The sequence below is a fragment of the Canis lupus genome, chromosome 23 (assembly GCF_048164855.1).
Source record: "Canis lupus baileyi chromosome 23, mCanLup2.hap1, whole genome shotgun sequence".
Taxonomy (NCBI): Eukaryota; Metazoa; Chordata; class Mammalia; order Carnivora; family Canidae; genus Canis; species Canis lupus.
Genome location: NC_132860.1, coordinates 21,949,729 through 21,962,926, shown reverse-complemented (window position 1 = coordinate 21,962,926; position 13,198 = coordinate 21,949,729). Strand labels below are relative to the sequence as shown.

General features: G+C 37.8%; 2 protein-coding genes across 5 annotated transcripts in view; one reads left to right on the top strand and one right to left on the bottom strand.

Moving 5' to 3' along the window:
* Positions 1-13,198, bottom strand: part of LOC140614897 (olfactory receptor 52E8-like) — a 60,141-nt gene that overhangs the window by 44,113 nt on the left and 2,830 nt on the right. The gene's annotated exons all lie outside the window — the stretch shown is intronic.
* LOC140614896 (olfactory receptor 52E5) lies at positions 11,684-12,625 on the top strand. Its single transcript, XM_072794311.1, has one exon. The coding sequence runs from the start codon at positions 11,684-11,686 to the stop codon at positions 12,623-12,625; it is 942 nt and encodes a 313-aa protein (XP_072650412.1).

Genomic DNA, 13,198 nt, shown 5'->3' with positions numbered 1-13,198 from the left:
TGGGAGTAGAATGACTGTTGAGAAAGGGTGAGAACTCTCCCATTTCTCCATGTGTCTCTTCTTTAGGTAATTTTAGACCCTGAAGAAAACCTGATCTAATAATATCATTTTGCAGGTGAAAAAATAATAATAAAGTGTACGCCTTGGCTCAGTGACGATGTTTAATTTAAATTAGAGCTTCTGTTCTATAGATTTGTATTCTGTATATTAGTCCTCAAGTTTTGTCTTCTTTCTTTAGAGTCATTACTCATTTTTAAAAATATCATTTCTTATTTTTATTTAAATTTTTCCATCTTGTTCTTATTGTCATTCTTGCTCCCTTTTTCTTTCTAATATGATTCCTCCCATCTCCTTTCTTTTCTCCTCTTTTTCCCTTTCTTCCTCCTTTTTATCATTCTTTTTTCTCTCCCTTTCTCTTTATCTCTATATCTCTCTACTTTGTCTTCACTATTTCTCCAATAAACTAAGCATCTATGAATTGTGGAATGTGAGAGACTACAGCTTAGGCATTAAGGATACGTGGTATTATTTTCTCACTTGAAGCAGGCATTTTAGATGTGAATAATTGTATGAATTCTGTGTCTAGTTCCAATTGAATTATACCTAACATTTCCATTCTATGCTACACTATTTACCTTCAGATATACAAAATTTCTTAAAATTTGGAAATCAGCATTTTTCTGTGGTTTAGGCACAAAAGCAGTCTTCCTATTAAGCTCATGTGGCTTGCTTCAAACTAGGTGAAAGAAACACTGAACTTTAATGTATGACTGACCAGGGCAATCCCTCTAAGAAATCAGAAGTCTCCATCATATCCTCTGTTTTAGAACCACTCTCTACTTTTTCATGATGATAAACAAAATAGTCAAAAACACCCCAGGGTAAAATCAGAAAATCAGGGTAGATAGAACCAAGAATACAAAGAAAGCAACAATCAGACTGTTGCAATCTGTAAATTGGACAATTTCTCTGAATCTGGGTAGCTTTTGGCCTGAAATTTGACACTGGCAAAGCAAAATTCTCGTATTCTATAGTACCCTATGTGTGAATAAGTTGAGTCCTGTGAGTATGAATAAGTTGTTTGTTTTTTAGCCTATCTCATGGCTCTAAAATTTTATAGGAACAAAGTGTTTTAAAGTCAGAAAGAGGTTAAAATTCTTCTGATCTTTCCCTTTTATTTTACAAATAAGAAAACCAAGGTCCAAAGAATGGCAGGAACTAGTGTACATAAAATATATGCATATTTAACATTATTTTGATGTAACAAGAGTAGATTACTGATATAAAACTATTTGACAACAAACTCTTAGCTCTTGTAAGACATTTTTTTAGATTTTATTTATTTATTCATGAGAGACACAGAGAGAGAGAGAGAGAGAGAGAGGCAGATACACAGGCAGAGGGAGAAGCAGGCTCCACGCAAGGAGCCTGATGTGGGACTCGATCCCAGGTCTCCAGGATCACACCCTGAGCTGCAGGCAGCACTAAACCGCTGCGGCCACTGGAGCTGCCCTTGTAAGACATTTAAGTCAAAAACATTTTATGTATGTACTTGAGGCTCAACCATTGGTCTCATGTGGAGATATGCAGAAAAGTGTGAGAGAGAAAGCAAGTAGCCTAGCACTGGTGTGGGTGATGAGAAAAAGGAGACTACAGAAACTCTAAGCACAGGAGCAAGTAGAAGAGTAACAGTGACTAAAGGTGGTTCAATCCTCGTTGGTGTGGTCCATCAGTGGTAAGTGGTAAGGACTGGCCAGTTCCCTGGTCATCCATATCCGTATCACATATAAGCATGCTAAAGACAGTGTTTTCTTCTGTAAATGATATGAAAGGCATGTATAAAGTAACTTTCTGGTTGAATCCATATATGATATTTAGAAAATTCAATGTAAAAGTAATAGTGCACACAATGTGGATTGGGATTCACAATAACGCTAGCCCTGAGATGGATCATGAGCAAACTACTTAGACCTTATTCAGCAGAGTCCCTGTCTTAGGCTCCCTTTCCAGGGGACTTCTGTGCTTTGGAGTAGCATCCTCAAAATTTTCTAAGTCTGCTTCTGGTACATAGAGGCTGTCTGGGAATAGCAATGCTGTCTGGGCAGGGTGTTCTGAGCCTAGACAAGACACATATGGACCCAGTCCTCAATTCTCCTCTTTGGAGAATTCTAGGATTCTCTTTTTCCTATATCCACCAGCTTATGAAATCAGCCATTTGCCCTAAGGAGCTTTGTGACCCACATCTACAGGATTGTCCTGAGATCTCATGGCTCAAACCTGGCTTGGTAAACAGCTGAGATTTTCCAGAGACCAAAGTTTTTCTTTTATGGAATTACATGAGATGGAGGCACCACAATAGTGCTGACATGATGACTCCCAGTCATCACTTATGTCAGACATAAGAGAAGTTCAGGGCTCTGGTTTAACCAATGGTCTTCTCCTGAATGTTGGGATGGACATACATGTTAAAGCTGCTCACTGACTCCCACTCATCTGTGTTCAACCTTTCATGTTGCCTCCCAGAACAAGCACCAGAGGATATCTGTGGGAGCAACATATATCCTCTACCTCACTGCCTCCCCTACCTTGGTGTTGGTACCCAGAATGATAATCCCGTTTGCTCCACAGGCTCTATACCACCCATCAGGTATTCCTCCAGAATTGGTTGCATCTATCTATTCCAGAGGCTTTTGAGACCATTGTTCTGCAATGCCACCAAGTACTTTCAATCTGTCTTATTTTATCTCCAATTGATATGATGACATGCTTTCCTGGGTCAATGTTAGGTAATGTCAGATGAGATAGAGGTATTCCTTGTATGAATGGGAATGTTCTTCTCACTCTGCCCACATGCTTCACCCACACTCCAAGTTGGTGACACTGTGAAAGGCAACAATGCAATCAGAACGGAAAAAGATCACGTTCTACAGAGAAGTGATGAGGGCATAAATACTTCAGGTGGCTGAAAGATGCACTTTTCTACATTAATGTTATAAAATTAAAAAAAAATTTAACACAAACAGAAAAATATTACCATTCACATTTTCCTGAATGATCTGGTTAAGCCTAACATTTATGGTCATCATCAATGAAGGACAAAAAGAACCTTCAAGAGAGTCATTGGAAGTTGTTATTCACAAGTAATACAATGGATGATGTAGCATCTTAAGTAATGATGCAAACAGAATTAAATAAATGGAATTTGAAAATGCTAGAGGCAAAATAATCTATGGTTCTGAAGAGCCATGGCACTGTAAGTAATAATAGAGTTAGTACCTTCCTTCTGTGTCAGGGAAAATGAAATGGCCAGAAATGGCCTATTTGGGATTATAAAAAAAAAAAGATAGTTCAAGGAATTGAAGAGAAAGAAGAAATTACCTGGAAACTACAAAGAATCCTCATTTTCAGTGATTGGACCACTACCAAATATGTAATTAATTCTTTACCCATTATCCTAAATCTTCACTGATAAATTATTATGTATTACATAAGATCGATGATTATTATAATACATTCATGGTCAGATTGTTAATATATTCAAGAACCCCACAAAAATGTTTGTCCAGGCACTGCATACAGGGTAGGGCAAGCCCTGCATACATTTTTACATCCAGCCTCAGTGTGTCCAATTTCTTTTTTTTTTTTTTTTCCAATTTCTAACTTCCCTTCTCACTCTCGTGATCTATGTCAAAGTTATACTGTGCTGGACTTGGAGCATGGCCCCAGTTTTCTGAGAATAACATGTATGCAGTTTGAATATTGGTTTGTGTATGAAGCTGTGTATATGTATATATATGCACACATGCTTATTTTTGTGTTAAATATGGTATAAATTTACTAATATCTGTGAATATTAAATGCATTTACTCATAGGCTTAATAGTAAATATTTATGACATAAGAAGAAAAAATACACAAAAGATAAAATAATTGAGGAAATGAGAAAAATACAATTTCATATTTAATTATATTTTATTAGATTAAATGTTCCAAGACAATGCCATTTTCTATAAACTTTGCTCTCCTAGACACTCCACCCTCCTAGAGACTCCTCCTTGGGAATGCTTTATGCATCACTAGGTACTTTACAGAATACAGAAGCCAGTCTAGCTCATTAAATATTAATGCTGCTTATCTCTAACCCTGTTATCCACCAGCACCTTAGGAGAATACATAACCTCAAATAGAGAAGTAAACTTTCATGAAATTTAGTCCAGATATACTATCTTCTTAAATCTGTTCTAACAGTGGCCTACTAAGTGGTTTATCAATTTAAAACTCATAATACTTAGAGTATTAATATTATCCTGGTCCAAAAAAAAAAAACCCAAAACAAACAAAATAAACATTGTAAAAAATGCTAGATGCCTGGAGACCCTTCCATATTCCACATGTCAAGTTTTAAGAAAATTCCCAACAGTTTTCCCAAGTAGTTTTGTGATTTTTATACTTCCATCAACAAATATGAGTTATATAAGGGCTCCGAATGCCACACATCCTTAGTTGGCAAACTTGGTCTGGGCCCCTTATATTATGACAAACTTTTGGCACGATGTAGGAAAATTATAAGGATAGTACAAGTGTGGGATATTTACAACTTATTCACCTGAAGACAAGAAGTAGCTCCTGGAATTTAGAGGCTCAGAGAGCATTATGAAGAATGCTACCTGATAGGAGTGGATTTATTTTGAGGAGTTCACTCAGCCCATAATGGCCAACAGGTCACCTGCAAGGAAAGAACAGGTGGAACCCAGAATATACTGACTTTATTTCTGTCCTATTCTCTGATGGTACTTTCTGTTTTTGTTTTTTTTTTTTTTTAACCCAACTAGATGCCAAAGGGCAAGGGATGATGTTGATGCAGTGCATACTTGTGAGTCCTCCATGATACGGAGTATGCATGGTCTTAGAAAGGCAAAGAGAAGACATCCAACACATTGGTCCACATAAATCAAGAGCTGGGGGAAAATTCTGAACAAAATCTTGAGAGCCTGAATTCTTATATATTCTCCTTTCAATTACTAATCTATATTTTTTTCAGTATAATATCTGTGATATTAGATACGGTCTCTTTTTCTTCCCAGGGTCCCCTTAAAAGAGATTTGAATTTCCTTTTAACCTTTTAATAAAACCCAGAGTTATCCAAAGTAATCCTGATTTTTAAAAAATAATGTGGCCTAATACACTTTGAAATCAAATCTAATATGTTTGCCTTGAAGGTTAGAATTTAAAAAAATAAGAATGAAATAATCATGTAATTGCCGCCCACATGCTATGTTTGTGTTCCTAGGTATTCTTACATGATTTAAGAACCACAGTGAAATTTAAAGTGTAAGTAGAAAGCCATTAAGCCTCTGACTGGCTAGTAATCTGGGACCTGTTTGATGATGGCATTTGCTAGAGGATGTAGTTTGCAGATCATCCGTAACCAGAAGGTATCTCTAACCAGAAAACATAAAGCTCTATCCTCAGGGATATGGAAATTTTCTATCCCATACTTTAGGTCCAGAGACATGGCTCACTGAGAGAGGCCTTTCCCTGGAGACTAGTTCTTGTATAACTCCTTGGCTCTGGCTACTGGGAACTCAATCACAAGCAGCTTGCAGTCTGTGGCATCCAGTTCTTGGCAAACAATTTCTCAGATGCTGAGCAGAGGTAGGTGAGTTAGTCCCTGTTTATGCTGGAAAAGAGTTCACAATGGCAGTAACAAAGTGGTCCATGGGACAAGAGAGCTCTGGTGGCTCAGTCACAGTCTCTGTAGCTGGGGCCATCTCCAACTGGTACAGCAAGAGAGAGAGAGGGGAGGTGTGTTGAAAACAACTTGGATTCATAGCTGCACATCAGTCACTCACACAAAAATACACAGCAAAACTCTCACAGTGATGAATAACAAACTGACATCTATGAACCCAAGAACCTATATCTAGATACAGACATATAACAAAGAATGTCACATGCAAACACAAAGGAAAATACCAATGATAACTCTCATTATCTGGCCCAAATGAAGCCTTTTCTTCTCTACGTCCTTCTATTTTGTTATCTCAGAGGGGAACCTCTTATACTGGCAACAGACATCCTAGCGGGAAGAGGTTACAACACATCTGAGAAAAAGGAACAGACAGGTTGAAAGATGAGAAGCCTGGGAACCTGATACAGAAATTATTTAATCCTGTGGCAAAGAATAGAAGCTAGTCCCTGGAAGAAATACAACAGTATAGCAGAAAGTTGAGTGCCTGAAAAGAAAGAAAGAAGTTCAGAAAGCGAGAGGAAGAAAGAACCTCAGAGAATTACTGTGAAGATAAACTTAGGAAATATGTATGGAAATGCTCATTAAACAGAAAAAAAATGATTAAGTACACAAAAAGGAAGGGTGACTGCATAAGTAATGATAACGGTTACAGTAGAGGCAGTGACCCAAACAGACAATAATTTTTGCCAACGGTAATAAGCTTATTGACCAGGAATATTCTGAATCCAGAGTATATTTAGAATGCAAAGCACATTTTTGAAAAGTTTCCCCATAAATACTAGTTTAAACAAATGGAAGGAAAACTATGACAGTAGAAACCTTGCATAAACCAAGAAGGAAAATACTGACATTAATAGAATTTAAACTCTGTGAAATTGGGTCTTCAGTTCAGTCCCTGCTGCATGCCCACATTTGGAGCAATGCGTGGTGGGTAGTAAGTACTCTATAAATGAATTAAATTTGTCAAATGAATTAAAGGATTCAGAACTGGGGACTTCTATAATAGATGAGGGCAGAGGGTATAGTAGTGGTAAGTTTGCTGATGATATTAAACATAGAAGGTGAAAAACTTAAAATGTAAGTCATTGGGAGAAGTTATTAGAACATGTAACAGCCTATAAGATTTTAGAACCTTGATACACGAACTTAGTCTTTTATTACAAGAATAATACAACAAACACAACCCAGCTTGGTGAAATAATCATCGCCCTGCCCACTGTAGGTGCCACCAAGAAGAGTGAACAGAAAACTTCTCAAACTGTAAAGGAGCTCTCAATCCCTCTGCCATAGCCCTGCATCGAGCCCCTTTTAGGATGTGAATCACTGCTTCTCGATCACATTTTATTTAACAGGACTATATTGTTGAGATACACGTTTTTCAAAAGGAAAAGTATTGAGAGCCATTGGTGAAGAGATAAATTATAGAAAAAGTTACGTTAAAAGAGGATGGAAGTTTTAATCTACTCAGTTGCTGCAAAGGGGAAGAAAAATAAATTTGACAGCTGTTTCTGAAGATTAACCTTATTAAACTGTTATAAAGTCGATCAACTGCAATCTATCTCCATCACTAACAACATGGTACAGAATACCATCATTTCTAACCTGGAAGTCTGTGATAAATTTCTAATTGACCTGGCTACAAATGTACTTGCTGCCTTTTATTACACACTTTTGACAGTGAACCAGAGTGATTTTTTGAAATGCAAATCAGGTCATGTTACACTGTACTTTATAATCCTATAGTTTCTTCTCATTGTTTCTATTTTTATTTTTAATATTTTATTTATTTATTCATGAGAGACACACAGAGAGAGGCAGAGAGACCTAGCCAAAGGAAGAAGCAGGCTCACTGCAGGGAGCCTGATGTGGGACTCAATCCCCCGACCAGGGATCACGACCTGAGCCAAAGATAGACATTCAACCACTGAACCACCCAGGTGCCCCTCTTCTCATTGCTTCTAGAATGAAAAGAAAAACTCCTTAAAATTAACCACAAGCGTTTACATGATTACTCAGTTTTTGCCCCAGCTGTTCCCATTAACTAGAAATATTTTTCTATACTCATTCCTCACTTCCACTTACTATTACTGGACTCTTAGCCTTCAGCTATCAATTAACACTTCCTCAGGAAAACATTCTCCATGAACCCTGGCCAGGTTAAATAAGCTCTTAGTCTATAGTGACTCTTCTTGGAGCCTGACTGATACTTTGCACTTATTAAGTATATATGATAATATTTGTCTGTCTCAACAGACTACATGAATCATGAGAGCAGAGCTTGGATTTGATTTTCACCATCCAATATTTTAAACACTAATACTAGGCATCTACTGGTTGCCCAATTATAGTTAACTGTGTTCAAATGGAGAATTGCTAGGAATTGATGACTAGATGTGAAGCAGGCAGGAATATGGAAAAGAGAAAGTATTAAAAATATCTTCAAGATTTCTTGCCTGGGATGTTGTGTACATAGCATCACTACCTAAAATTGAGGAAAATGGAACAGAAAAGTTTTCAGAGTAGAGAACTACAAAACCTGTTGGATAAGAAGGGCTTCAGTTATCCTGTAAAGTACTTGGAGATACATAGAGAATTGGGGAAGAAAATTTCTAGAAACATATTTTTGAGAATCACGAGGGAAAAAATGTGTTACTTGCAGTTAGGAAAGTGAACGGAATCATCCTTAAAAGGCACCTGGATGAGGAGAGACTACAGACAAGGACAGAATACTATTGAAAAGAAAGATGAAGAAAAGAAGTAAACACATTTCAAAGAGTATTCTGAGATTTAGAAGGAAAACAGAAGAGGTGTTCAAAATCCAAGAGAGAAGAGCATTTTATGAAGATGAGAAATATATTAGTAGATGAAGAATTTATCACTCCCTGTTTGTAGCCATGCCCTAACCAGTTATTATATTTAGTTATTTCTAGTCTTCATGCAATGGGAACATTGGAGTTATAAGGACTGCATAAGATTCAGTATCAAGTCCAGAAAAAAAAAATCAGAACGTGCATTCTCAAAGAACAGTTAATTGCAGTGCATGAGATTTGTAAGACTTTCTGCAGTATGCTAAAATGTGTGTGTCTGTGTGTGTGTGTGTACATGTGCCTGCATTGGCAGTGGGGATTATGTCTGGTGAGTCTCCGAAGGATTGTTTTGTTGATCTAGGAATAAACATGAATTTTTTTTTTGGAATAAACATGAATTTTATTCCAAGCCTCAGATAGTAGCAAATTAAAGTTTTGTTTCAACCACAGAAATATAGAGAATATTTGCAAAGGAAGAAAGAAGACAAAATGAGATGTGAAGTTCAAATGCAGAAAAATAATTAGGAAAAGACTATATTTCCCAAGGCTAAAGGATAAGATAAGGCCAAGGGAAAACAAAGGCACAATGCCATCTGTAATATCTACTATGGCATCCCTCCCGGGTTTGCTTTTTAGGACCTATCCACCTATTCCTCAGTTGCTGGAGATATCAGATGCTGAGAATTCACATCTACATTCCTCCCTAGAAGGAAAATCTCATCCAAAATTGTGCCCCATCACACAGGGTGGCCCATGGCTAGTGACTAGACACCACAGGAACACAAATAACTAGCTTCCTTGCCTCTTTGTGGAATAACTTAGAAGGGCTATTCCAGCTCCAGAGCTTCCCATTGTATCACTGGAAGTATCGGATGCAATCTCATGAAAGGTCAGTTTCTCCTTTGAACTGATCTTACCTTATTGACTTTTTTATAAGTATATTTCTCTAGAGAACTCAAAATTCCTTCTGCACACCATGTTATATCTCAGTTCAGTTTCAACAGAATCAAATTAAAACACTATATATGATCATAGGAAAGATTGTCATTTCTACTCAATTTTAATTTGCTAATTAGGGCCTGTCACTAATTCATGATCACTACCTATCACTATATAAAGTATCATGATATGGGATGCCTGGGTGGCTCAGTGGTTGAGCATCTGCCTTTGGCTCAGGGCATGATCCTGGACTGGGATCAAGTCCCACATCAGGCTCCCTGTGAGGATCCTGCTTCTCCCTCTGCCTGTGTCTCTGCCCCTCTCTCTCTTTCTCTGTCTCTCATGAATAAATAAATACAATCTTTAAAAAAATAAAAATTAAAAAAATAAAGTATCATGATATCATGGAGATAAATCTGACACTGGTTTTGACCTCAAGGAAATTATACCCTAGTAGTTCATGTCTACCAGTTTTTCAAGCTGGAGTGAGATCAGAATCACCTGGAGGGTTTATTAGCAAATTATTGGGCCCCATCCACCCCCAGAGTTATTGGTTTAGTGAATCTGGAGTAGCGTCTAAGAATTTGCATTTATAACAAATTACGAGATGATGCTCATACTCCTGGCCTAGGAAACATTTTGAGAACTACTAATAACCAATGATAGCTAACATAACAGAGAGATAAATAGACCTACAAAAATAATAAATAATCCTGGAATAAGCCACTTAGAGAAAGCGCTGATGATGGTATGTCATTAAATCTGGGCTAAGAACTATTTTGTTGATTGGAGCTGGTAGGGAAGATTTCCTCATCAGAAGAAATAAGAAGAATGACATGGAGAAGAAAGTATGCAGAAAGTCTGAAGTTCGGTTTGACCGAAGCATAGAGGTAAGATTACATAAATAGGTCAGAATTCGTGTTTAAGAGTCTTTGGTGCCATTTTATAAAATATTGGCTTTTTTCACATAGGTAGGGCACTCTTGCTAGTTTTATTCTTATGAATCAGAGTTGACAAACTTACTCTAAAGGGAGAGAGAATACAAATTTTTAGCTTTGCTGGCCAGAAGGTCTTGAATACAGATGCTCAGTTCTGCCATTGTAAAGTTGAAACAGCCATAGAAAATATGCCAATTAATAGGAATGCTTATGTTAAAAAAAAAACTTCATTTACACTCAAAGGAACATCAAGGCAAAACATACAGCACTGTCTTAGATGTAGCACTACCTAAACTCAACAAGCCCAGTCACTGTAGGTATTCCACCCACGGACCAGAGCACCCCATAGAATACATCCTATAACAGCAAAGCTTGTAATGGTTGCACTCATTTGAAAATCACACAGGCTCCACCATGTCACGGATTGCATGCATGGCACAGGGCCAGTTACAACCCAGACTCAATCACAAGGCACACCAGACAGATGCCATTATTATAGTAAAAAAAGTCTGCTGCTAACTTCAACACATTAGCTTCTATCACTCTTATCAGGGAAACTAACTACAGCACTAATATAGCCTACACTCCTCCTAAATTGAGGTAAGTATCTGGCCTTGGTAATTCTCTAAATTTAAGAAAGATAGACATATTGTCAGTATTCAGGCAGCATGAAGGATTATCCATTAATATTATGCAGCATGAAGAAGGCAGGAAAGAAGGTTAAAAATCACCAAAGGCTCTTAACAATATCTAAGAACAACCGTGTTAAACTGCCTAGGAATGGGAACGTAATATAACCTAGTAAGTGATAAGACGTGGTAGTTCGAGGAGGGATATTATTTTGGTAGAATCACATAATGGTCTCCCAATACGTCTAAATTTCTTAATTCCATTACTTAGCTCAGACCAAAACACCAGGTATCCAGTCCTCCACCCTTATGGTAAATATACTTTATCTATTCCTTAGATACTGAAAGGGAGAAAAATGTGAGACATGTAGGAATTTGCTATATTTGAAAATGTTCTACGTGGTTTTCTATGTAGATGAGGCAAATACTTTGAAGTGAGTGTCTTTTTAATTGTGCCTCGTATTGCCTCTCTAGGTCTCCACTGCTATATTATGGAATTAAAGAATGGATTTTCTGTTTCTTCAGAAAACAGACAACATGCTATAAAAAAGATTAGGGTCTTTCCCTGGAAGCCAGAAAACTCCTGCAAGAAATGTGTCTATAACCAATTCCTAGCAATATGCTGCATTCCAACAATACACAGTTCCATCCTCCCTCCTTCCTTCTGGTGGGGATTCCAGGGCTAGAAGATGTGCACATCTGGATTGGCTTCCCCTTTTTTGCAGTGTATCTGATAGCCCTTCTGGGGAACATCACTATCCTGTTCGTGATCCAGATGGAACATAGCCTCCACCAACCCATGTTTTACTTCCTGGCCATGTTGGCCTGCACTGACCTTGGCTTGTCCACAGCCACCATCCCCAAGATGCTGGGCATTTTCTGGTTCAATCTCAGGGAGATTGGGTTTGGTGCTTGCATCACACAGATGTACACTATCCATATATGTACCGGCCTGGAGTCTGTGGTGCTGACAGTTATGGCCATAGATCGATATATTGCCATCTGCAACCCCTTGAGATATAGCATGATCCTTACCAATAAGGTGATAGCTATCCTGAGCATAGTCATCATAGTCAGGACTTTGGTGTTTGTGACTCCATTCATATTTCTCATCCTGAGATTGCCTTTCTGTGGTGTCCGGGTTATCCTTCATACCTACTGTGAACATATGGGCTTGGCAAAGTTGGCTTGTGCCAATATTAGGGTCAATGTTGTGTATGGATTGATTGCTTTCTCAGTGGGATACATTGATCTATCTGTGATTGGATTCTCCTACGTCCAAATCCTCCGAGCAGTCTTCCACCTCCCCTCCTGGGATGCCCGGCTCAAGGCACTCAACACATGTGGCTCGCATGTCTGTGTCATGTTAGCTTTCTACCTGCCAGCCCTCTTCTCCTTCATGACACATCGCTTTGGCCACAACATTCCTCATTACATCCACATTCTTCTGGCCAATCTGTACGTGGTTGTTCCCCCTGCTCTTAACCCTGTTATCTATGGGGTCAGGACAAAACAGATAAGAGAGCGTGTACTAAGGATACTTATCCCTAAAGCCTATTGACATTTAGATCTAGGAGGATTTTCCATGACAATTAAGGGAAATAATAATATAAAAGTAGAAGTAAACATTGGAAATATTTTTGTAAGACTTCAGCACTCCCACACAGGCCAATCACCTATATTTCCCCCACTCTTCCTATTTGTACACCCACTAGAAAGCATAGTTCAAAGCTTCCCAAACTATTTCTCTACTTTACCACAAGAAAAATACAAAACAAAACAAAAAACACTCACATTTAAACCACATTGATATTACAAAATTTTTAGAGAGAAAAAGGTTGGCAAAAAAGTGTGGCCCCAGTAAAAAGCCTTGAATAATTTCCTTTATATGGAGTTTCTCTTCATTCACATGTCAGAAGGGAAAGTTCATGTCTTAAAATGATGTGGGATTTCATCAATATCAAGCAAGATACAGTGGCAAGAGAAATTAACTGGAAGTCGTAAGATCTACATTTAAATTCAAGACCTGGCCCTGATTAGAAGATATGCCTGAAAATTTCATTTAGAGCTCTTTGAAATTCAGTATTCTTGCCAATAAAATGCTGTAAAGCAATACTAGTCTGGCACTGTGAAC

Excerpts from the sequence above, each read along its gene's own strand:
- LOC140614896 (XM_072794311.1), top strand. The coding sequence starts at position 11,684 with ATGCTGCATTCCAACAATACACAGTTCCATCCTCCCTCCTTCCTTCTG.